Source organism: Pteronotus mesoamericanus, unplaced genomic scaffold (genome assembly GCF_021234165.1).
Source record: "Pteronotus mesoamericanus isolate MK-2021 breed Mesoamerican mustached bat unplaced genomic scaffold, CSHL_Meso_final contig_73, whole genome shotgun sequence".
In the NCBI taxonomy this organism is placed as follows: Eukaryota; Metazoa; Chordata; class Mammalia; order Chiroptera; family Mormoopidae; genus Pteronotus; species Pteronotus mesoamericanus.
This window is the reverse complement of record NW_026555245.1, coordinates 10769742-10795856: the sequence shown is the minus strand read 5'-3', so window position 1 is coordinate 10795856 and position 26115 is coordinate 10769742. Positions and strand designations below refer to the sequence as shown.

The 26115-nt window shown below is 40.2% G+C and overlaps 1 protein-coding gene across 1 annotated transcript in view; it reads left to right on the top strand.

Moving 5' to 3' along the window:
- Positions 1–26115, top strand: part of PCSK5 (proprotein convertase subtilisin/kexin type 5) — a 413154-nt gene that overhangs the window by 169114 nt on the left and 217925 nt on the right. Inside the window, 2 exon segments of the mRNA XM_054583010.1 lie at positions 10255–10467; positions 20539–20639. Of these exon segments, the coding sequence (XP_054438985.1) occupies positions 10255–10467; positions 20539–20639 (314 nt within the window).

Below are 26115 nucleotides of genomic sequence, written 5' to 3'. Positions count from 1 at the left end.
GTTTTAAAAGTCCTCCCTTAGGATCTAACTACATGCTGGTGGGACTCTGTTTCTTAAGAGTTCCAACAAAGCTATGAAGTGAATTGCCAAGTGAACCCAATATAAGATTATCTATTTTGCAAACAAAGAATTGTATGCCTTTCATAAATACATATGCAGTTTCACTTGCTGTCATCTTCACAAAGTTACTTGATATCCAAGTGTCAGATTTAGATTACTCTGTGATTGTGAATTGTGATGTATTTTTATGGGAAGGAGCACAAATCTCCTCTAGCTTTGTGTAGGTGCAAATGTTAAAGATTTATTGTCACCTCGCTTTCAGTTTTAGTTTAGAGATTCATTCTTAAATTGGTAAATAGTTTATACTAACTTCTGCAAATTCCATTCTAAATCCCTGTGTTCTATTCATGGATTAACTAGGTATCAGTAGCAGTTCTCTTTTCCTTTTAGTTCGTTTTGTTCTATTTATAGTGACTACTGGGCCCCCTGGGGAGTGAGTGAAGTCCTTGTCACAGCAGTTGTCCTAGTCGGGTGTGGAGGCCCCTGTTATCCAGACAGTACAGAATCAAACGGGAGCTGGATTAGGCCAGGTTAGGGCCCACTCCAGCCCTGAGTGTCTGTGATTCTAAACATAGATTTGAGAAAGCACATGGGGAAGACAGACCAATCAATGTTTTACAGTGAAACATGGAAGCACCTGGAAAAGAAAAGCCACTCTGTAATAAACAAGGATAAATTGAACTGAGTTGATGATATCAAATGATTTTGAAGTATGTATGGCTTCTACAGAAGATTTTTTTTTTCACCTAACTTGAGCCTAGAGTCTTCATCTTTAAGATGAAAACAATAAAACTTAATATTCAAGATTACAATCATTATCCTGATTTTTAATTCTGATCGCCATTTAAGTTGGGCATTGGAATAATTCTCATCAAATCTAACCCAGTTCATAGATTTGGAAACTAACCCTTGGCAGAGTAGGCATCCTGGTCATTAGGAAGCATGACTGCAGTTCCAACTGGGGTCTGCCGCCTTCCAAGCCACCATGTGTCATATCTGCTCCTGTCAAGTGCATCAGAGGGGCCTGTGAACACTGCAACAGGGACCTCTGTCTTCTCTGAACTTTTAGAGAACTTATCATCCAGGCAACTGATTTGGCATATTCTGAAATTCACTACTACATTGTCTCTCTTCCTCCCTGGATGCAGCGTGTGATGATGCCTTGAAGTCGCTGCGAGCGGGGTTAAAACCTGAGGTTTCTCTCTAGAATTTTGATCTGGGACAAGTAACTAAGGTATCAGATCTCTGTTTCCCTGAGAAAAGGCTATGATAATACTTTAGGAAGCTGTCGTGAACACTGATTGAGATCTCACATGTAAAGTGCTCAGTCCGACTGCTGGTGTCCTTAGAGGAAGGGCCACATCTGATGCATCGTTAAGGACCACAGGATTTTGTAAATAATATAAGCCACATATTAATTGTAATTTTTTCCCCAAAATGTAACTTGCGATAAATCGGGATTGTGTTTATGGGACGAAAATGTAGAGGGCTGGGTTTTTAAATATTATTAGCTATTCTTTGAAAGGTAAAGGTCATTGCTTCATGGAGTGGGGGCCAGTGATGGTCAAGCCCCATGGTGAGCTTTGGAGAGGGGCAGCTTGCTTCTTGCCCTCCTAGAGTTGAGCTGGCAGTTGGAACCAGTCCATGCGAGGCATTGTGTCACCTAGAACTAAGTTCAAAAACAGTATAAACTTTTCGTTATTGCTGGAGTATCCCTCTATCCTTTCTAAGTGCCTTTCCAAACATTTACGAGAAATTCCTTTCATACCCTTTTTGATAATGTTTTTATTCTGTATGAAAGGAATTTTTCAATTTCTCCTTCAATATGAATTTCAAGGTGGTAGTATCTTTCTGAGCAGTTTCAAATTAAGTAATTAATGTTGATATTGGACATGTCCTCCTCAATTTCATAAACTCGGCTCTCCTGACAATATGAGATGGCTTTGCCATTCCTCTCGGATGAGCCAAGATGCAGAAACTTTTGGCAGGTATGTCTTTTTTCCTCCCCAAAATGGGGTTCCTGCGATGGTGGCTGTACCCAGAACAGCTGTGTTGGTACTGTTAACTATTGATTTTGCTTATTCCAGAGAGGACTAAGATTCACATGTACTTTTTTAGCTGCTTGGAATGAGGGATTGAGACACCTGATCTGCATGTCCCCTCCCCCATCCCATGGTAACAGGCCCCAGGCCAGGGCAAAACATCTGGAACAGGGCTTGGAGCTGGGAGGGCAGTGGGAGAGACCGGAAGTAAATGGCCTGAGCCTTGCTGAGGTTTCAGTGAGTCATATGAGGAAGACAGGTTTTGAGAAATAATGGTGACTTGAACAATATGAACTGGCCATAGATAGAAAATACAAGGCAAACACTTATTTTGGGATTGTTGATTTAGCAAAAGATGACAGGAGGAGGTTTTGGGGGACTTCTCCTCTAATCCACTGTTGTTCAGTAAGGAGTGTTTCCCTAAGCCATGTTGTGAAGCATTTTTAGGGACACCCAGTGTCAGTACTAGTCCGTGGGGATTATCAGTGCTAGTGGAGGTGAGACTGGATCCGTCTGATCCCAGCCCTGCCACCAACTGGTTCTGTCACCTTCATTTCCTTAGTTTCCTTATGTAGAAACTTAAAATTTCACTGCACGAACCTCTTATATGTCCAGTTTTAAGTAATATCCATAGCGCTTTATTCAGCTCCAAGTGTTTATTATGTGAAGTTCCTACATATACAGAATACCCAAAGGTTAATAGAAATAAATTTTTTTGCTTGAAAGTATATTTACTTCCATTAGTAAACACACCTGGTTTTTATTTCCCACTAGATATTCTACTACACTTTCTCCATGAAAGAGTGATTTTCTTCTTTCAGCTATGTTTTAAAAATAGAGAAAAGGAAATCTCTGCTGTTGTAATGCTGCTGTCAGCAGGCAAGCCTCACACCATTGGGCCTTGTGGTGATAAAGTGTAAGAAGCTGTGTTATGTGTGCAGACGTTCAGCGCCACCCCTTCTGAAGCTCTGATGACAGGATTGATTCTCTCGAGCCTCTGTCCAGTTGATGTGCTCCTGAATTTACATCCTGGCAGATGTGGCGGATAAGCAACTCTGTTTGTTTTTCTTTCTAGTCATACAATAAACATAAAAGTAGCCCTTTATCAGGAACCTGGGTCTGGGCACGTTTTACATCTGTAGCATTGATTAGTTATTCTTTTCACTAGTCTTTTGTCCCCATCTCTTGACAGCTTCTTTTAGAAAACCAAGCTAAAGTCACCTGCAGGTTCCTTGAATTCAATGTATCAGGCAACTCATTCATGTACTAGAACAGAATGACACTGTGAAACGACCCTCAGTGAAGGTTGTGACATGTAAAACTTGGTCATTTTACCAGAAATGCTTGTGACACCTCGTCCCCAGCCGCTGTGATTCCTATGAGGCTCTCTGTTCCTTTAAAACAGAAGTCACTGCATTTGATGTGCTCAGGAAGCATATAGAATGGATTTTCATTTGTGTATGGTAAAATTAATATGATCACTGATAACTGCAACTCATTTTCAGTGTATTATTAAAAAGTCAACAGAACATAAAAAATTGCTTAATATGCATGGCTTACACACCTATTGTGTATATGGCAAATCGGATTACAGGAAGCCTGACGTGGGGTGGCAAAGACAGGTGAGGCTGCAGTGGGGAGGAAGTGAAGTCACATGAGAAAAGGCAGAAGATAAAAGTGGGGAGAGACAATGCGCTGGCCAAAACGTTTGTTTAGGGTTTTTTTCTGTACAATGGCTCTAGTAGTGCTTAGTTGTCTTTAACTTCATTCAAAACAATCTTGTTAGATTGTATTGTGACAGCTGTCATATCAGTGTGCATTTAAAAAACATACCAAAATTGGTGAGTTCTTTTGCAGCCATTTTAATATTGAAGATGGAAGTGAACATGCAATATTTTCAGTGTATTATGCTACATTATTTCAAGAAAGGTAAAAACACAACTGAAATGCAAAAAAATAATTATTTGTGCAATATATGGAGAAGGGGCTGTGACTGATAGAATGTGTCAAAAGTGGTTTGTGAAGTTTCTTGTACTATTGGTATTTTGGCCAAATAATCCTTTGCTTTACGGCTGTCTTATTCATTGGAGGACATTTAGCAGCACCCCTGGCCTCTACCCACTGGAAGCCAATAGTGAGAGATAGCTAACACTCAAATATCCAAATCAATAAAGTTATTGGTGAAAATGAAGAAATGTGTCTTTTATTTTATGGAAAAAATCTTACAAACTTTTTAGCCAACCCAATAGATTACCCTTCACAAAGGACTTCCTTGTTTCTTCCACTTTAAGTACTTTAGAGAAAGATGCATTTGTATTTTCAGTCTTTTTCTCTCATCAACCATCCTTTGGTCGGCTAAGTCACGTAGAATGAGAACCGTGAAGGCTCCCATAGAGTGCTTTTGAAAGTCAGTGTGTGGGTGTTCAGACAGCCCCTCCAAGTGTGATTTTGTGCTGCATGGGTAGCTTTGAGAGCAGAACACTAAGGCAGGAATGGGAACATCGAGAACAGCAAGTGGGGTGGCTCCAGGCCAAAGGTCAGCCTTTCAGCAGGTGTTAGTGGAAGACACTCACTTGTGTGTTGGCTGCCTGACAAAATCACCGTTGGGGAGCTGTTACTTACCATCGTTAACCATTTTCAGTCCTGGGATTTTTGCTTAGAGACAAGTAGAATTACCCAGCTGTGGGTTGCACTCAAATAATCACATAAACCATAATTATGACAGTTTGGTTTTAAAGTACATAAAGTGGTTCCTCTGTTTATCTTTGCAATTCTGAGAATACAGTAATTTAATATTCTGAGAGCAGAAGTAAAGTCATGTGAAACCTGTGTACTCTTTATAGCGGGCATTCTGACCTATGGAGTAGATCATAAAAACAAGAGGCAGGCAAGCCTATTTTCCAGGGGAGGGTACGGTGGCCTGATACAGTTAGCAGTTTGTAGAGGATTGTTCTGACAAACGCAGCACTTAACCTCCAGATTCATAACCCTCAGAGGCCACATCTCTTTCTTTTACTCCTTTAAAATCATCTCATACCTGTCTTATTATTTCCCTTGGGTTTCGGTGGAGAGTGGCCCATTTTATTCTCTGGGTCCAGTGCTGGATCATGTAATTAATTTTCCTGTCCCCAAGACGTCTCCAGTCACTCATGGCCCTTTAAGAATACTTTTTATGAAATATGGGAGAAGAAAATAATATTACAATTCCAAAATAACATCTAACTGCATTGACTGAAAAGTTATGATGCCATTTTAAAGAAAGGAACTTAGTTCCATCAAACTCTGTAGCTCTCAAAGCCTGGCTTGGGGTGTATGATTTAATTGGTAACCTAGCATAAAGTAGCCTTTTCTGACCTCCTGAACCACAAGGAAACCCAGTTCCTTTCACCTTTAATAAAAACTCTGTGGGGTGTTATAAATTGATTTTTGTAGGGCATACATAAGAAGAAACACATGCACAATTAAATACGCAATGAAAGAGTGTATTTGGAGTTTGGTTGAATGGGTCCTGTGTGGATGTCACAATATATTCTGCCTTAAGTTAGGTTACTGACTTTTAACTTAGCACTCAATTAAATTGGAGGGTTTTTTCCTCATCAAAAGCCATATTTAAATAACCAATTATAATCACAGTACTTTGCCAAACTAGAAAATGGTACTTCCTACATTTTGGGAAAATATGTATCTCAAGATTCTTTTCTCTTTATAATATTCTGCCCAGCTTCCCTTCTTCCTGCATCCCCCATTAAGGTTTAATTCTTAGATCACTCTGAATTTTGGAAAAATGTCCAGATTTTTTTTAACCACATATGTTTTGGTTTTCTGAATATTGCACACTAATGAAACTTTCCTGTGCATCTGTAGTGAATAAATCTTTGAATTGCTAATTGTTTCAGATTAACCTCATAGATCTTTAGCAGCTGCCTGTATGTCATTTTCAGCCCACAAATTCAGTCTGTTTATTTCTGGGTCTTTAATCATAAACCATACACACATGCCTAAAGGTCAGGTCACCTCGTGGGTGGAATGATGGAAGCATCAGTATATTCTGTACGTCCATGGGGGGCGAGGCATCCTTTTTCTCCTCCTCTTACCTTCTGTTAGTGAACTTGGACTGCCATAACAGATTAACAAACGCTGGGTGGTTTAAACAGCAGAAATATATTTTCTCCTAGTTCTGGAGGCTAAAAGGTTAGAAGTCCATAGTTAGTGCACCAGCAGGGCTGGGTTCTGCTGACACATCTCTCCTCACTTTGCATTTCGCTGCCTTCTCGTTGTATCTTCACATGGCCTTTCCTCTGTGGGTGCCCTTCTGGCATCTCTTCTCTTTCTCATAAGGACACCAGTCCTATTACATTAGGGCCCCACTCCTAGGACCTCATTTAACCTTTGTTACCTCCTTAAAGGACCTGTCTTCAAGTACAGTCACATTGAGAGGTTAGAGCTTCAACACAGGAATCTGGAGGTAGGGGACACAATTCAGTCCCTTACACACCTTAAGGATGATTCCTGATGTCTCCCATTCAACGCTCCACATCCCTTTGCCCCTTCTCTCCATGTGCTCTGTGCTGAGGGGTACTGACCTCTGTGTCCTCTGTCTATGGTCTCCTGGGTCCTCTGGCTTCTGCTAGGGTGTGGCCAGTGAGATGGATACACTGGCAGGAAATGGGAGAGAGAAGAGGAGACTGGGTCTCAGTATATATTTCCCTGGCCCCCTCCCTGAAGGGTTGATAGGGGTTGGTGTGTCCCCTGAGCAGTTCTCAACTATTATTCCCTCTGTCTCAGCTCCAGGGACACCCCTCTTCCCAGGGCCTTGCGGGCCTGCTGTAGGAATGGGTTACTGACTCAATACTATCCTTTCGAGTTTCCCTTCACTATGTCCTTGTATCACATTATCTGTTTGGTACAAGGATGTCATCTGTCTGGAAGTGGTGTTTCCAGGGCAGCAGCGACACACTATTCTATTAACCAACTGCTATCTCAACCCAGTGGATCTCCAGAGGGCCCCTGAACAATGTCATTGTCCTCCAGTGTGGTGTCATCTGTCAATGCTGCCAGAATAGAAGGACTTGTGGTCATACTTCTGAGGGAACCTTTGTCAGATTGAGATTTCGGGGGGAGGGGAGGCTTTGGAGTCAGAACCTATGTCCCTTCCCTTGAGGATATTCAGATAGGTCCTGAGTTCTGATTCTACAAATCTGAAGGGAACTTGGAGGCTGGTCTGCATTCAGATCCTAATGCCAAGCTTCAGTGAAGACATTGGAGTTTCAGCTAAAAAACAGTATAGCAAACATAAGCCCTTTTTTTGCCCAGAAGAAGGTGGCTCTTAACGGCCAAGGGCTCAGCTCAGACTCTGGTTCCAGTTGGATTTCAAGCTCTGGCTCTGGCATTAGTGAGCATTTCTGAACCTCTTTGCTCATCTGTAAAATGATGATGATGTTGACTCGAATTGTGCAGAATAATGTTTGGACAGTGCTTGGTGCATAGTAAGTTTCTATAAATGTTAGCCTCTGTTGGTTTTAGTATGCAATGGACCTTCTATGTGTAAAGCCCCTCTTGATCATAAAGTAACATTATTTCTTAAGAATTGGTCCTATGTTTTCCCTCTTAATAGAAGAATAAACATGTTTGTTTTTGTTTATAGAAATAATACATGGTCACTGGAGGATGGTATGAAAAGAAAATAAAAATTTTTCCTAATCTTACCAAGGAGTGTAGTTCTGGTACATTGTCACTTTGTGGTAGCTTTATGCATATAACTTTAGACACATTACTTCTTTATATACACATACATTTTTTTTAAACTGAGACCATACTATATCATTTTGTATCCTACATTTATCACTACATCATGAACATAAAAGTACTGCCTAATTTCTTATTAAATATTCTTTAAAAATTGAATTAGTTTTTAAAGATCTTTTCTGAATTTATACACAGGTACAGTCATAATTTTACATAAAAAAAGTGTGTGTATGTATGTAATTGTACTAGATGTGCTTTCTCATTGTTTTGTGGTTCTTAATCTATTATCTCTTATGGTCCTGTCTAAACCAGATGGCTTTTTGTATTATTTCACATGTTCTGTTCACATGTTGTTAGGTAAGGCTCCAACAAATTTTTGCTTACAGTACAGCCCCTCAGTATGTAATAGGGTACGTTTTGGTGATGTACCGGAACCTTCTTCCTTCTCTGACTATGATGTTTTATTTCTGAAGTCTAGATATAAGTTAGTCACTAGGATTTTTCAGTCTGGCCACCCACACCATAATGAGAGGCAGTTCCATCTAGGGATTAACAAAGTATTGAACATAATCCTTACTTTATGATGGCTTGGTGATTTTTGCATCTTTTTCTATATTTCATGAATATTTTGATGGGCAAGTGAGGGAAAGTAAACCAGGCCCAGCTGTCTTGGGCAACAGCATCTAGAAGTTACTATTCCTCTCTCTCCATGATTTTTTCCATTCTGGCATAATCATATTGCATTTTTTCCACATTGAGGGATAAAAAGAAATCTGTGCTCACATCATTCAAATCATGTCATAAATATTCTCTTCCTTAAGGATTGAAGGGCAGAGATGGTTCATCACAGATACTCCAGATTCTTTGTCGTCTCTCTTTCCTTGACTCTTCTTCCAGAAGTTCCAATACAACATCCCAAATACTTTTCCCTACACCCAAGAACAGAAAGTTAGAGCCTGGGAGGAAGGAAGAAAGAGTCCCCACCACCCCTATGTGACTTTGGTTCTCACCTCATAACTGCACAGTGATGGAGTTGGTCCAGGTATCCTCCAGGGTGCCTTTTAGATTTAAAATAGAAATTTTTTTCATAGACTCAGCTATAATTGTTCCAGGAAATGCTCTTCCCCTAGGCTTATTTCTCTGTTTTTTCCCCAAAGGCCTCATTTTATAGAGCCAAATAGTCACTATGTTCTACTTTGCTCTATCTTGATTATCTTATGACCTTAGGAAAATCTTCTTGTTTATGCCAAGGTTTGGCCCAAAGAATGTGACTCCATAAGGTATCTACTATCAAATGTGTTTGGAAATTACCTCAGATTGTGCTACCCTCTTAGAGTTTTCCAGTGACTGACCAACTATGAAAGACTCTTAGAAGTTCTACAGTAAGGAAACCTGTTAATTTTGCTTAACTTGAAATCCTTTTATTTCTGGTAGCTTCTATTAACATCCCTTTGTAATTAGTGCCCACACCATGCACAGAGGAGGCACAGCTCTAGAAGGGAGGATATAGTACCTAATTCTGCCACTGGCTGACAATGTGATCTCAGGATAAATACATAACCTCTCTACATCTAATGTTCCTCATGTGTCAAATGAGGATGCACAATAGTATGCCCTTCATGGTGGATATAAATATTTAAAGCAGTATTATTATATGACTGTGGTGATTTATGATTAATAATATCACAACTCTGGTGTCTGGCTGTCTAAGTTCAAATTTTGTCCTTCCTTTTACTGGCTATATGACCTTAGGAACATTACTGGACTTCTGTACCTCAGTTGTTCATCTGTATGATACAGGTTGTATCATTCTCACAGGGTTATTAGAAGAATTCATTCTGATTCATGGAAAACATTTAGAATTGTGCTTGGTCCATGATGGGTCCCTAATAAATGTGAGCCCTTATTATTCTCATCATTGGTGCTCTTGTGACTTCTATGACAATGTCGTGTGGAAAAAATTATTTTAGTTCCTTTTTTATTGGGATACAATTGACATATAATATTATATTAGTTTCAAATACACAACATTAACAATTCAGTATTTGTATATGTTGTGAATTGATCTTGTTAGTGAGTCTAGTGAACTTCTATCACCTCACATAGGTATCAATGTTTTTCTTGAGATGAGAACTTTTAAGATCTACTCTCTGAGCAACTTTCAAATATACAATACGATATTATTAACCATAGTTACCATGAAGTACATTACTTGGATTATTTTCGTTTCTAAAAGCAACTCCTCTTACCTCAAAAGCCAGCTTAAATGCAGAATGTTACTTAAAATAACATCACACCCCTCCTGCAAATATTCGATTCTGCCTTGTTGATTTTGATCTCTTCAGCTAGAGTCTCTGATCCTTGTCTTCCATCATTTAACTTTGTAACTGTTTCTGTTTGTGAACAGGGGCGGAGAGGCCTGGGCTCTGTTTTTGTCTGGGCGTCGGGAAATGGCGGAAGGAGCAAAGACCATTGCTCCTGTGACGGCTACACCAATAGCATCTATACCATCTCCATCAGCAGCACAGCCGAAAGTGGAAAGAAGCCTTGGTACCTGGAAGAGTGTTCTTCCACCCTGGCCACCACCTACAGCAGCGGAGAGTCCTACGATAAGAAAATAGTATGTGCTATTCACATGCCTGCCATGATTTATTTATCTCTCCTTCACTTTGACATGCAGAGGGGAAAATCACAAATTTATATGCACAAGTAATATGTGGAAAGAGAAAGGCCTATTAGCCGATTACTGAACACAAGTGTTTGTAAATGTTATCATTTCATTGAAAAAGCCTGTCCAGGTCATGACATTCCAGCATTTAACGTGGCCTTAGGCATGATTAAGCTTCAGTTTTATTGAGGACAAATGAATGGTCCACTTTCACCTGGTGAGTTACTGGCAGAGAAGGGACTGGAACCTAGATCTGACTCTCAGCCCAGTGCCTCTGTCCTTGTATCCCCCTACTGCCTTTTGAGCCTTTGCTTCTGTGCTTCAGTTTTCCAAAGACAGCTAATTTGAAATGAAAAACAAAAGTACATAAGGAAACCCAGAATTCCAATTAGACTCTATTTATTTAACATAAACTAGCCCTGTACAAAAGGTGCTGTTCTAATATTTCCTCACAAACTTTGTTGCCTGAATGAAAAGCACAGAAGTCCTGTGTGATCTGCTTCCTAACATGCCCTGCTCTCCATGCAGAGAGCAAAGTGATTAGTAAGAGTTCAGGTTGCAGGACTAGCCTGCATCCATTTCATTGGGTGTCGAACTATTTACTAGCTGGGTAACTTGAGACACATTCCTTACTTTTTCTGTCTTAATGCCCTTATTTGTAAAATGGGGACATTTCATAGTACGTAGCCTGTCGAGTTATTACAAAGATTATGAGGAAGCAAATAAAATGTACCTTGCATACTACGTGACTCATTTGTGTCCAGGACAGGTCTGACTTTGGGGGTACCCAGCACTGTGCTGCTGACGCTAGATGTCAGCACCTTTTTACGATGCTCTTTTCCCGACCATGGTTTTATAAGCTGTCTTGGGATTTGTCTTACTAAAGTGGAGTTAAGCTGCTATACCTGTCGCCTTTTAGCATTTAGCCCAGGCCTTGCTTTCAGGAGGTCTTTTTGATTCATGCAGGTTTGGATCCCTCTGCTTTTCCAGGCAGCGATAGGACACTACCTCATTCGTTGTAATTCTTTACTCACAACCATTTGGATTGATTCCTGATTATTACGTGATTTTGCGTTTTATTTCTCAGTTATTTTTTAAGACCTTCTCCAGTGACATTTTGCAAATTGATTGGAATAAAAGCTGCCTACCCCCATACAGGCCCTGTCTGTCCTCTTCTTTCTGTTAATTTCTCTACAGTAATCGGATGGAAAGATATACATATGGGTCTGCCTCTAATTACCTCCATCAGTCATCAGTAAACATAACTCCACAATACAAAGTGAAATATGAAAGGAAAAAATACAGAGATGAGCAACTTTTGAAATTTCATAGCTTTCTTAATGGGAAAGTGATCTCCTGTGATGTGTTTGTTACCTTCATTATGAAAATGTTGTAACCTAGGAATGCTCCTTCAGCTTTCAAATATGAAGACCTTGTTTCCCAGAACTAACTGACCCTTAGGTCAATGTCCACTAGTAATGAGTGGTGTCGGTCAGTTCTGCATCATGAAAATCCTGATGTAAACTCTCTGGAAGAAGAGTTCTCTTCTTGTACCTCTCAAGTCTGAAGGCATCTTAAGGCAAACTCACCCCTGCTTCCAAGCAAAGATGCCCATCTAGTCCAGATTATCCCTGTAGGGTGATTCCTGGTAGGGGTGTGGGAGGGTGGTAAGTTCCATAATTGTCTTCCGTAAAGGAAACTTATAATCCAATGGGCAAATGCCAAAGAGGAAGGAAGGCTTGCCTGCATCCCAAATGAACACGTGTGGACAGAGGGACCTCAAAATTGCTACAATAAGATTTACTCCTTAGACTTGACCTTGCTGGTCCCTTCATCACTATTTGCTCAATTGTGTGGTAGCTTTTATGACACCATAATGGGGTGGTAGTTTAGGATGCTCCCAGGAATGGACAAACTGACCCATCTGGTGGTCCAGGATAGGGCCTAGTGGGAAGGTGGAGACCTTGCCATAATATCCTTGATTCAAGTTTTGTACTTTGCTCTTCCCTAATTACTGCCTCTGATGTCAAAACCTTTACTGACTTACTGTGTATATTTAATATTTACTTGTTTATACACCTTTTTAAGTCTCTCCCAGTTTCATTGCAGCAAACTGTTAAGAAATGTTCTTTATCTTGCTCTTAGATTCTCTTACTATGCCTGAATATCCAGATTACCCCCAATTGGAGGGGAAATTTGGTAGCTGTTTCAAGCTATAGTCTCTAGCTTCAGACTGCTCAGTAGCTAAGCAACCTTCACAGTCTTGGTTTCTTCATCTGTATAATGCAGCACCAACCTCACAGATTTTCATGAGGAGAATGAGCTATGAAGTGTAGGTATTTACACAGCACACGGCCCAATAAGCCTCTCTAAGTCACCATAATTTTCTGCATCCTAGGAGGCTAGTGTGGTCATTTTTTCAGCTCTTGTTAACAGAGGTGTGTGTTGCACCACCATTTGTCCAATCTCTCAAATACTGCAATCTGTTCCCCCATGTCCCATAAAGAAAGCACTTTTTAACAGTTGAACATGAATAGAGTTGGCAACAACATCAGCCTTTTATGGTCCAGCTGACCCCTTTTCCTTCTAGATGTCAGGAAGACAAATAGTCCTGTCTTGCACCTGGGACCTTTTCTTCATCAGGCTTTGAACCAGACGCCTGTGGTCCCTCGGAGATGCCCGCATCCTGTTAGTGGCATCTGTGATTGAGTGTTACAGGAATGGCAGTGTCTCCCTTTGTACTCGGGGCTCTCTTCCCTGGGTCATTCATTTTCTTTTGTCATTTGCAGCTTCTCCAGAAGAGCATACTTGTCATTCCTCATTCATTGAGCACCTTTGTGATTTGAACCAAGGCAGCTGCTAAGGATCCAGAAGAGAGGGAGCATCTCCTCTCTGCTTCTGGGAAAGCACTTGTGTTAAATAAATTTTACTTATCCTCAATAAATACCTTTTCATGGTATGCAAGCTGGAAAACCTTGCCCTGGGTTTTAAAATATAGCTAGGTCTCCATCTCCTGGTTTCCTGCCACTACTATTTAGGATTTGTGGACCTTGATATTCCATTCATGCTTTAATAGATCAGATCAGGGACCACCTTATATCTTCTTACACCCAAAATATCAAGATTACTACCGTGGGAAGCTTCTCTGTAAGCTAAATAGAAGCCAGTTAAAATGTATTATAAAGCCATATTATTAAATAATTGTTTTTATTAACAATATTGTATATATCTAATTCCATGTTGAACATGTAACATTTTTGCCCTTCTAATATGTACCTGGCCCTGCACTGTGTGTACCAAATGCATTGTCTCATCATGTCCTCAGAACCCTATGCAAGAAGATCAGGTATTTTCCCTCCTTTACAGATGAGAACAATAAAGCTTGAAAGTTAAGAGAAATGCAGCTAGGAAATGGTAGAGCCCAGATTCCAACCAAAGTCACATAGACCCCCTCCAAACTCATTTTACACCCAATGTGCTATTATGCCCTGGGTACTCTTCAGAGACATCCAGTATGTGGCTACATGAAAAGGGGTGCCTTTTTTTTCCTCTTACATGTTCTTTGCATAGTGATTTTTTAAAAAGTATTTGGGCTATATACGCCCATTAATTTTTCCAACTTAGACCACTTATTTTGAATTTCGTGCCATTAAACCTTTTCATAAGCTGCTCAGACAGTCAGTCCTCTTTCAAAAACCTTAAACTCTTTGCAGATCTGAGTTGCTAATTCTTGTGGCACCGTGTCAGCCCCAAACTGCCCAAGCTCATGCCGTTTGTGTGGCATTCACATCGGGACTCTCTCCTGGGAGAAGTGAAGTCTGTCAGGCCCGAAACCACTTCATTTACTGTGTCTGTTCTCAAATTTCACCTCAGTGAGGGTATTCGTCCTCACCTCCCCTAAAATAGCGGCTCCTCTTTCCACCATGCTCTGCTCTCAGCCCGCTGAATTTTCTTTCACGTATCCTCAGAGCTATTTAACATGAGATTATACATTTTCATATTGACTGTTTTCACCCTAGAATGGGAACTACTCGAGGTCGAAGACTTTGTTTTGTTCCTTTCCAGAGCCTGAGCTTATAAATAATCAGGCATAAGTGGCTAATCAGACGCAGGGGAAGGATGGAAGTTTGGGGTTTTTATATAATAGCCACAGGAAAACAGAGAGATGTTCTGTTTCTCCAAGAGGAACTCCTTCTACTGACAGATAGGTGGCAAGAGGCAAAGGGTATTTGACAATATGTTTTAGCATAGAAAACTGCCTGGAGTCAGTGCTCTGTCTTGCCACATGATAAAGCTGTACATATTACCTTTCTTAGTGTCAAGGACCATTTAAGATCCTGTCTATAACCCTTCACTACATCCCTAATTTTCTGCCAAGTTCTGTTTTGGAGATAAAGCTCCCCTCTCATCCCAGTCACTCCCATCATTAAATTATCTCTTTCCTTTGGGACTAGTTAAGCCTTTGCCTTTTTTTTTTTTTCCTGTAGTAATTTGGATCAGTGATTGGAATTCGGGGGCCATGCTATTCCTCCTGGGATGGGTTTTGTGAGCCAAGGTTGAGAGAATATATGCTCTGCTCAACCCTCTCCTGATGTCATTTTATTCATTTGTGTTCAAAACAAACTTGCTGCCTGGGGTATCTCAGGGTTGGCCTGAACCACTGATTCCATGTGGAGGAATTATCTTATTGCTTTTAATGTTCCTCAGCAGCTACATGTTTCCTTTTGCAGAAACATTGCGCTCCCTCCCCCGGCCTCCCCCCACTACTCAGTTCATTATTCAAATGCAGTCACTACTCTATCATCTCTCTGTTTCTCCTTTTGATTCAGGAAATGTCATTACTTTTCATGAGTAAAAGACTAGCAAATCCAGCTGTGTTTCTTTTGTGTGGAAGTTTGATACATAGTCTCTTGGGGTATTTAAAAAGAAAGGGTAGGGGGAGATGAGAGAGAGAGAGAGAGAGAGAGAGAGAGAGAGAGAGATCTGAAAAGTTCTGATTTCGCTTGTTGCCAGAAGGAGAATCACTGTGCCCATTTGTTGACTTGGGCTGCGTCCCGGCGTCCACCATCATTGCTGGTGGTGGTCTGGAACTGTCGCCCTCGCTCTCACAGATGACCACAGTTACCCAGCATTTTTTTTCCCTGCCATTTCCGGCTTCAATACTTTACCATTTACCAGCTCACTAGTCGCTGTGCGTTCTTGGGCAAGTTAGTCTCTTCAAGCCTCCATTTCCTAAGTTAAAAAATAGTATGTCTTCTTGGAGCGTTCTTGTGGGATTAGATGTAACTTTATATACGCACGCAAGCACACACATGCACACGTATTGCGCATTGCCTCATTTGTTACAAGTTGCTCGTGGTGGTAGCTTTAGAAGCAGCGCAGCTGGTGATAGCAGTAGTAGCTGTGGGAGGGGTTGCTCTATTTTTTTTTTAGCGCCTGGATTGTATGTGTACATATACTCACATAATTTTTGTAGGCTGCTTATAAGTTTATGTGAGTTCTGTTTGGGGAGCCAATAAAGGAGTGACCTTGAAGTCTTTTCTAATAAGTGGGAGAGTTTAAAGTGTAGACAAAATAAGTACAAAGGAGCTTGACTTTAGCAATTCAACTTAGCAAATATTGTGCCTCTGCTTTGTACCAAGCACTGAGCGGACCTTACAAAGATGCAAAAGTGATGTAAAATAGCATCTTTCTTTAGTGATAGTAGTCTGACATTTGTAAACAAAACCTTACTTTTGCACTTTACGTTTATAGATTCTCATAGCAACACAGGAGTGGAATTTGGTGTGGACTTGTCAGTAATGATTGAACTTCATACCAGTCTTTGTGACTTCAGTGAATGCAGAAAGCATTCATTGGTCCTCAGTTCCTTTTTATTTTGCTGTGCTTTAATAAATCAGCTTCTTCTACTTTATTCATTGACACATTTAAGATTCCATTTCTCTCCTTATCGTTCATAGCTGCATCTGAAACAGCTTTTTGGTCACACTTCTAACCCAAATGAAAACCAACACCAGAAACAAATTCAACCTAGCAGACAGTAAAATCACTTCATGTTTTAAAACTATCTGTTCAGTTGCTCTTTTAACAGATATGAGACAATATGGCACCTTCAAAATAAAGCAGATCACAAGATACCAGGGAGCTAGAAACTCTTAACTGGAAGGTTGCTGTCAAGATTTGTCACTTACAGCCAAAGTCAATCTGAATGAGATTCCCTGGAGAGTTACGTCAACAGGCTAGAATAAAAGATTCAATCAGCTCAAGTAATGAAATATGAAATATTAGGAAATAAGAGCTTAGGATGAGAAAAAGTGACGGTTCTCCTCAGAGGACGCCGACTGGACCTGAATAATACGCACCCCTTCTCACCATGTAAAGATGACATCCCTAACTTTGTGGAGTCCAAAAAAACCATCTGCTACTCATCCTGGGACAGACTGGAAATCTAATTTGCTGATCAGGACAGCTTTGATCTGGCTTGGGGGCCTGGTGTCACCTCCTGTTTTCTTCACTCTGATGGACAGAAATGATATTTTCTTGAGCAATCTGAGAAGTTCTGAGGAGAAAAATTCTGTTTCTGATTTGGGTGGTGAATTGAGGGAATTTGGAGCGTGCAGGATGTGCCACCGGGCTTGAAACCAGAGTCTGAGACATTCTTTACAAATGGAACCTAAACTTAAAGTGCTTTATTGTTCCCTTTTCACTTACAGAATCCCTGGACTCCCTGCCCCATGATGTGGACCAAGTGCAACTTTTCTTTTAAATTACAGTGTCAGATCTTGTATGCATGAGTTATGATTAATTGGGTTACCCCATGTGGTTCCAGTTTTCGGAACATCATTTTTCTTGAAGATTGCATGCTCCTTGGTGGTCTTCGCCTTTTCTTTCTAAAGATAGACATAAAAATGCTCTGATACTGTGGCTTCTCTTAATGATGAAAACCCTGCCCTAGATCTTTCTGGTAATTTACACCTAAATATCTTTACCACTGACAGTAACTTCCTCTTGAAATGACCCAGCTGGAATTTCCACTTAAGACAGGATAAGAAGGGAGGAAGGATGTTTTTGTTTCTTTTCTCTCCGCTCCTTTCAACCTTCCCCCTCTCCATCACCTTCCTGTTCCGCTCCCGTTCCACCCCTGCTCACTACTCAAGTTTCCTGCAGTTAAAGTGGTTGGAAAAAAAATAAAAGCACAATGCTGATTTGGAATTCTGCGGGCTTGCCTATATCAATAGCATTTACCACAAAACTGATGTTTAGACATAAAAGCACCGAGTAGATTTTTGGTTAAGTCTATTATTATTTGTATAATAGAATACATAGGTGTGTATACCTGGTCTCTATATATTAATGGGGCAAATTCCAACTGCAAACCTGACATCCTAAAAATTTTATTGTTCATATTTGAGGTTGGCAGGAGATGGTTATTTATTAGACTCAGAAATGCTATACACACTTGGAGTGTTTATTCTGGATTTGTTTCTGTGCATTGAAAGTGTCTGGTGCAGCTGAAGAATACGCAAAGTGAGCCAAGTGGGAAAACATCATGAAAAATCTTGAGTCCAGGCACAAGTCATTGAAAAAATAAAACTTGGCAAAGGAATATGACCATGAGGGTGAGGTAAAATGGGAAGAATGCAGCAAGGCCATCTCTCAACAACAGTGTATCTGAAAACATGGAAACAGGCTGCTTCTGGGCTGTTTAGGCATTGTTTAGGGATCAGGCCTTTGGAAAATAAGGCTGCAAATTTAACCATGATTTCATATGAAACAGAAATACCTTTTTAATGATTAGCCATCCCACTTCTGGGTTATATACAAAGGAATTGAAAATAGAATCTGAAAGAGATATTTGCACACCCATTTTCATTGCAGCATTATTCACGATAGCCATGAGGTAGAAACAACCCAAATGCCTATTGACAGATGACTTATGAAGAAAGTGTGGTATATACATGCAATGGAATACTATGCAGCCCAAAAAGAAGGAAATCCTGTAACATGGGTGAACCTTAAGGGCCTAACTTTAAGTGAAAAAAGCCAGTCACAAAAAAAGACAAATGCTATATAATTGCACTTCTGAAGGTATCTAGAGTAGTCAAACTTGTAGAAGGAGAAAGTTGTTGCCAGGGTTTGGGGGGAGGGGAGAATGGGGAGTTACTCAATGGGTAGTTTCAGTCATGCAAGATGTAAAGTTCTAGTCTTTTGCACGGCAATGTGCATATAGTTAACGATACTGTGTTGTACACTTAAAAGTTGTTACAAAGGTAAATTTGTGCGATATGATTTTTACCACCATTTAAAAAATAAATACCTTTTCAAAGTCAACAATTAAAAATACGGAAAGCTTTTGAATGTATGAGTGGGTAGGACTCTGTTTACCTAGATAAGTTATAAGCATTCCAGTGTTGAGGTTCAGAAGACGTAAAGTCTGTGAATCAAGAAGCCACCGTCCTTGCCTGCCAGACATGCTGTCAGGGCTCCTGCACGCCATTCAGTTATTTAGGACAAGAGTTTTAAGGCTTTTCTCCCTTCTGCCATCACCACATCTATGTGGTTCTGTACATTTTTGTCTGTACTCCCACTTTAGGCATTGGTCCCTATCTGGTATGAATAATCTGGTAACAGTAGAGGTATCGAAGAAACAAAGGAAAGACAAGGAGAACCGATAGCCTTTTATGAAGCTCAGTCCTCCAGGATGTCAATCTAGATGCATAACAAATGATTAGAGTCCACTCAGGCATCCTCTCGTGACACTGAGGAAATTTTTAGGGGAGGATTTGTTTTTAAGGAGTTACGCAGCTCCTTGTTCCTGCAAGGGTCAAATATCTTTCCGAATCACCTAATCTTCCCACTCTTCTTAAAGGGTGCACCTTAATAAAACAGGACTTTGTTTTTAGCCACCACTCTCCTCCTGTGCCTTTCTAATGACCATTCACTTCAGTGTTCTTACCTGTAAAATGTGGGGGATAGGTTTGTCTTGATGCTGAAGGAGGTATTACTGATGTCTCCAAAACTGCGGTGAGACCACCAGCTCATCTCGCAAGCCTTGTGCGTTCCCAGTAGGAGTGATAGCGGCCCCAAGGCGGAAGTGTGGATGCGTGTCAGGAAGAAGGGATTTAACATTTTTTAGATATTACAGTGTTTTGCAAAATCTTATCCCAGAGTGATTGATTTCCCTTGTTAAGGAAAATCTGCATATATATTTTTTTCCTGAGTGAAACAGTCATGAAACGAAGGTTGAGAAACCCACCTTTATCGATGGGAACGTTGCTGAGCCACAACTGGGTTCACACAAACAGGAAAAAAAAAATGACCTAGTTCTTACATTTTGATTAAAGAAAATGGTGGAGTAGCTCATTTCCTTTTATAATATGCAAGTGTGCCGCACTTAGCGCTGTGATTTCATATCAGGCGAACTGGGTTGAACCTGGTGTTTTAGCATTTGTGTTAGGTCTTTGAGAAATCCTTGGTTCTTTCATGTAACATTTCTATGAATTCTAAGAAGTCCGTAAACAAATGTTCCTGCTATGGCAGAGCACACCTTTTTTGCTTAAAACCTGTGGCTTCCCCAACGTGACAGTTCTGGGAGGGCAGGGACCAGCCTGCGTGTTTTATTCCTTATGCTGCCAACATCTAACTCCATGTCTGATTGCAGGTTCAGCCTGTCTGAATTCTTGAAAATGTTGGGGTAGTGAAAGAACTTTAGCTTTAACTAGAGCTGGAACTAGGGTGAGGCAACTGAGTTGTCTAGAGTATAAAATTTAAGGAGCAACTTGCCTAACCCTTATGTTTCAGGCCAAAGCCCCCTGTCGTCCAATTCCCAAACCCTTCCCTTTTCAAAGTTGATTTACACAGGCAATTCTCTGGCGGTGGTATGGTCAGAGGAGCACCGGAACAAGGAGTTTAAAACAACTATTTCAACAGCCCTCCATTCCGCTTTTATGAGTACGTTTCTTTTGACTTGCATGTGATTCACGTTGACCCACGGGCCCTAATATTTTCCCCTCTGTCTTCTAGATCACTACAGACCTGAGGCAGCGGTGCACAGACAACCACACTGGGACCTCCGCCTCGGCCCCCATGGCTGCGGGCATCATTGCACTGGCCCTGGAAGCCAAGTAAGCCTTTCTCTCCATCTGTCTCCACTGGCGACAACCCCTCCTCTCACGGACAATTTGCCCCTTCCCTAGTATATTACCCCTAGCACAACAACCCAGAATGTAACCTTCCCAATCCCAGCTTGAAAACTTCAAAGATTAAGACTTTAAAACAATATTTTTACTATATTAAGGAAAAAAGCAACTTTTTTCTTTTTTTGGTTTTTATACTCCCTAAAAAATCAAACCATGTCATTGCTTTATCATGGAGTCATGTGCAAGCCTGCCAGTTGGCTCCAATACTCTTGCCTTGTTGAGATTTTCATTCTAGTCTGGGAATGTTCCTGTGAGTCTCAGAGTGGTCAGGTCTGCCCACTTCTGGGCCTTTTCCTGCAAAACAGTGAGGCAGCTCAGATTCTATGACAATAGTACTGTCACAGACTAATCCTAGGGGACAGAGTCTTTCAAGATTCTATGGCAGGAGCCCAGAAACAAGGACAAACCACTTAAACCTTAAATCCTGTTTAATGCAGTCAAATTCTGTGTCTGAAGATCCCTTTGAAAGGTCCCCTTAAGTTATTTGCAATGCATCCCATCTCATCTTTCCCTAAGCACCAATAGATCAATTTGTCTGAACTCTTTGAAAACCTAACACAAATCTACACTCTTGTACTCTCGATTTCAAAATCCAAAAGCCCAGAAAATGGAAAATTCTTTTGCAAAATTACCACCAAAACTCACTAATGGCAAAGCTTGCCCTGATTTGATTTGAGACTATTGACAGTCGTTATTTATTGTGAAAATGCTTACTGCAGAAATATTAACGTATTCGGTTATGAGGTGCTGGCTCAGACCCCATTGGAAGTTTGTGTAGTATATGCTGTAGACAAGATATCTGAAAAAAGAGTTTGAATTTTAAATACATCTGGTGCAAGCACATTAGTAAAAGGATTGTGGGCCTGCACTCTGAGGCACACAAAAACAGTCATAACACAAAGGAATTGAAGTAAGCATGTGAGTGTTTTTCCAAAAATAGTCTTGCACCCATGCCCTAAAGAGGAATGGAAAGATGTAGAATAGTAGGTAACAGGAAAAGAAAATAAGAATCATAACTATACTCAGGTATTACAGCAAAAAGTTACTTATTTCCTCAGTATACAGGTGGCCTCGCAACATGACAGCTGCCTTTCTGGATGGCAGGGAGCTTAAGTTAAGGCATGTGGACCTTAATGTAATATGGATACAGTAAATTGCTAAGTCATGTAACTGCTTGGACTGAGACCGGTAGACCAACACAGACTTTGGATATGGGCTATCTTATCTTAGTCCATTTGGGCTGCTATACCAAAATATCATAAACTAAGTAGCTTAGAAACAACAAACATTTATTTCGCATAGTTGTAGAGGCTGGGAAGTTCAAGATTAAGAAGCCAGGATATGTCTGGTGAGAGCCCACTTTCTAGACAGCCTCACATGACAGAAGGCAGGGGCACTGGGCGTTAGATTTCAACGTAGGAATTAGGGGGGAGACACAAATATTTAGACCATAGCAGGTGTCATATCGTTTCACTCCCATGAATGTTTGGATTTCTTTCTTTTTGACAAGATTAAATATTAAAACATTTCAACATATCTTTTCAAGTGTTAAAAAAGTTTGGGTTTAGCAAGGAGCTGGCTCTTATCCTATTAAATTCTCACTTTACAACTTTTCATTGGACTGTTCTGACAGAAGTCTTAAGTGTCTGTGTTTTTAATTTGGTTATTGTAAATTGGATTTTTTAAAAAATACATCGTCTTCATTCTGGGATGCTAGATTGTTTTTCCAGAATATTTTCCTGTCCACAAAATACTGAGAAAAAAAAATCAGGAATTCTTCCTGCGCTTCCCCATTCCCCCTGCCACAAAAGGATACAATCTCAAACTTAGCAACCTAGTACCATCACTGTGGCTAAATGATACCCAGTTCTTTGAGATATTACTATAGCACTAATACTTTTAGTAATTATTTTAAGCACTATTTAAATTCAAATGAAAAATCCTTATTCTGTTCCTTAAATGGCCCACTCACTTGGATAAGATCATGTTGGGCCTCGGAACTCAGACAGGCTGCATCTGTTTTCTTTGCCCTTGCATTTTGAGCATTTTTTTTTTTTAAGATTGATTTTTGCCAAACCTGTGATGGGGAAAGAAGGTCCCACGATACAGTTTACCTGGAAAATTCCCTGTATTTTAAGATTTTAAATAGTCTAGTTTGACCTTGGGGCCAACGTACACGGTAAATCTTCTGATAAAATGAAAAACAATAAACCTTTTCTCATTACTCCATTGGTTTGTGCTACAGGCGAATCTTTGCCTGTAGTGAAACCTGTAAAGTAGAGGAAAGAGGTTGGAAAACTAAGAATGGGTCAGGCATTGCTGTTATATTAGGATCAGTAAGCCATGGGTCTCCAGCATGAGTAAAAAGAATATGGAACTAAGAAATTGTAGCGAGGCTGTCAAATAACAGTGTACCAAGGTTACAGTTGTTCCACGGCTAAGTCTGACCGTGGCAGAGGCCTTACCCATTCACCCAGCCCCCACCCCTGACAACCTCCTTTTACACTAGTACTTCTCAGCGGCACTTAAATTGTGGCGTTTTGAGCTTCAGCCTTTACTCTCACAAGACGAACAGCCTGATTTACCAGGCACTCCCTTTTAAAGGAGAGGAGAAAAAGCCAGAGCTGAGCAGCATTATGGCTGAGGACACTGCCAGCACTTCAGATAGGCTCCCCTGCTCAGGTCACATGGCTCAGTGAGTGAGAGTGAGTGTTCAGGTGAAAAGCTGCATGCAGGTGCTGCCTGTCCCTAGTTAACTGTGTGTCCCATCTATCTTTGCACAAGGAGAAATGCATCCTTTCCCCTAATACCATTAGATTATAGTATTTAATCCAGGAAAAGCCCACAGCCTCAGCTTCCTTGGGCCTTTGCCTCCCCAGGTGCTTGCCTACACCAGCCGATCTGTTTGGGTCATAAGACTGTGAGTCCTACCCACAATGCATTGCAACCATTGACCCCTCTGCCATTCTAATTCTTCTTGCTCTAACATAGGAGCTTTTCCAAGAAACCTTCTTAGGAAACTAAGAGAAAAAGAAAGCAAACATAGAAACAGATAAGCTTAAAGTATTCAGATCTCTCATCTGGGCTCAACAAAAGCTTGGTCATGAATTATCTCTGCTGTGACAGCTACGGGGACTCCCAGGCCATCCCTCTCCTACAGGGTATGTGAGGACATGTGTTGCAACAAACTCCACTATAACACACCCTCAGATGCTTGGGTAAAAGTGCGCTACTCCCAAGACTGGAAGGATTCTTAGTTGCTCTAAAAATCTGCCTCCTTTCCTTATTTTCCTCCCCTCTGGGTTGGAGCCATTTTAAGCTCTACAACCGTCTCTGACAGTCTAATCATGAACTTTTTGCCTGGTCAATCAATTAGGTAATTTCTTCCTGTTCCCAAAGGTGTTTCCTGGGTACAGAAAGCTCTAAATCCTTTACCCTTCTAAAAATCATGAGCAATTTTAGAATGAGAGAAAACACTGTCATCTCAGAGGGAGAGCAAACTGTTTTTGTGTTGGGGTACTCTCATCACATATGTACTGGTTCAGAAGTTTATAATATTTCAATTATTTGGATTTTGTGGCCTTTGGGGTAATTTTCTGGTTTTTCAGCTGAATCAATAAGGAATATGTAATCAGTGATTACCAAGGAACTAATCACCATTTGGTAATGATGTCTTTTTTTTATAATATAACTCAAAAAGTTCAAATAAAATGAGTGTCTGCGTGCAGTTTTCTTAAATGAAAGAAATGATGAAACATGACTAATAATTTTAGATGAGCTACGTAAAAGTGTCAAGTCACATTTGTAAGGCGCCTTATGTTTTGTTGCTAGTATATATCACTGGTACTTTGGACCCATGGAAAGGAAAAAAAAGTTGCTAACAAATGTTGTTTCTTATAAAATGGTTTGTAAAACAAAGTTGAAATTACTGACATTTATAGATGTTCAGAATCATAAACTATGTTTTACTGAAAGTTTTCCTTATCTGAGTTTGCAACTATTAGCAGAGAAAGGCTATTTTAGTGGAGTATTTTATGTTAAATTATCAGGATTAGCTCAGGAAATTCAAAATTTAAGTTAACCAAAGAAACCTTTTGGACTTGAATTGCAAATAATCTCTCATTGGAAAATAGCTCAGCAATCACAAAATGTTGCATAGTGAATGATAAATAAAAGGAAGTGAGTTAGGTAGAAATTTCTGAAATTATTTAGGACTTAGAAAGAAGATACTGACATGAAGAATCTTCCACAAATCCTTGTTTTTAAGTGACTTGAAAGTCCTTTCCTCAGATATCCTATGTCAGTGAACAGGGATACCTTCCTTTGAGAACGCCTAATATATCTTCATCTAAAGTCAGAAAAGAAACAAATTGGGGTGGCAACTGTTATTCTGTACTAGAAACATACTTCATACCTATTAAACAGTAGCTGCCTCTGTTGTGTTATACAGTATATACATACATGCACACACATTTGTAGGTAGGCTTATCTACTTTCTCATTACCTACCTGTTTTCTTCTATTTCAATTGTCCTGTTACCACTGGTGTATAAGATATAACATATCAATATATGTACAACATAGATTATAAAATGCATAGAGTGAACATAGTTTTGATAATTTAGACATTTCTATTATTGTACTACAGATGTTTTATATGGACTATCTTACAATCAAGGCTTGAATTTGTAGAGACTAGGATTTTGCCTTACAGTCTTTATTTGTGTGTATATAAAAATATCTATTGCATTTAAAAAAATGTTTAAAGCATCATGCTAGGAGCTAAGTAAATTAGGTAGGGTATAATTCAAATATTTGCAAAATATGCCACTTCCCTTCAAAGAATCTCCTTTGGGAGACAAAAGTACACTAACAAGTAAATGCCAGTGTGCATTTCACATATGCACAAATTATTTAAGAAAGCCAGTGAGATTCTTTTCGGGGACAGGTAGTGGAGAGCGCAGAACTTGGATGAAAACAGAAACGGTCGGCCTCAGTAAACCACCTCAGAACGCTGGTGCCATGGCTCTTTTATCTTCCATGACACCTAAGCACAGTGTTTTGAACATCAGTTCTAAACAAACATTAAATCAGCCCAACCTTCTTATTTTTCGTACAAGGGAAGTGATGCCAACAGATTAGTTCAATTGTATATATTAATTATTTTTACCTTTCAATGTCTCCAAATGATTAGTGGCCTCCCCATACTGCCTCCACTTGTCTGCCACCCTGTTTGCTTACCATTCTCTAGATCTGGGCTTAACCTGGGTAAAATAAAGACATGATGTTATTCCCTCCCTTAGGTTGCCAGCGCAGTTCCTCTAGCTTTGATCTTTAGTGAAAGGGATACTTCCAGACACGGAAAGGTCAAAGTGTGAAGACTTAAGACATGTTGAGCCACA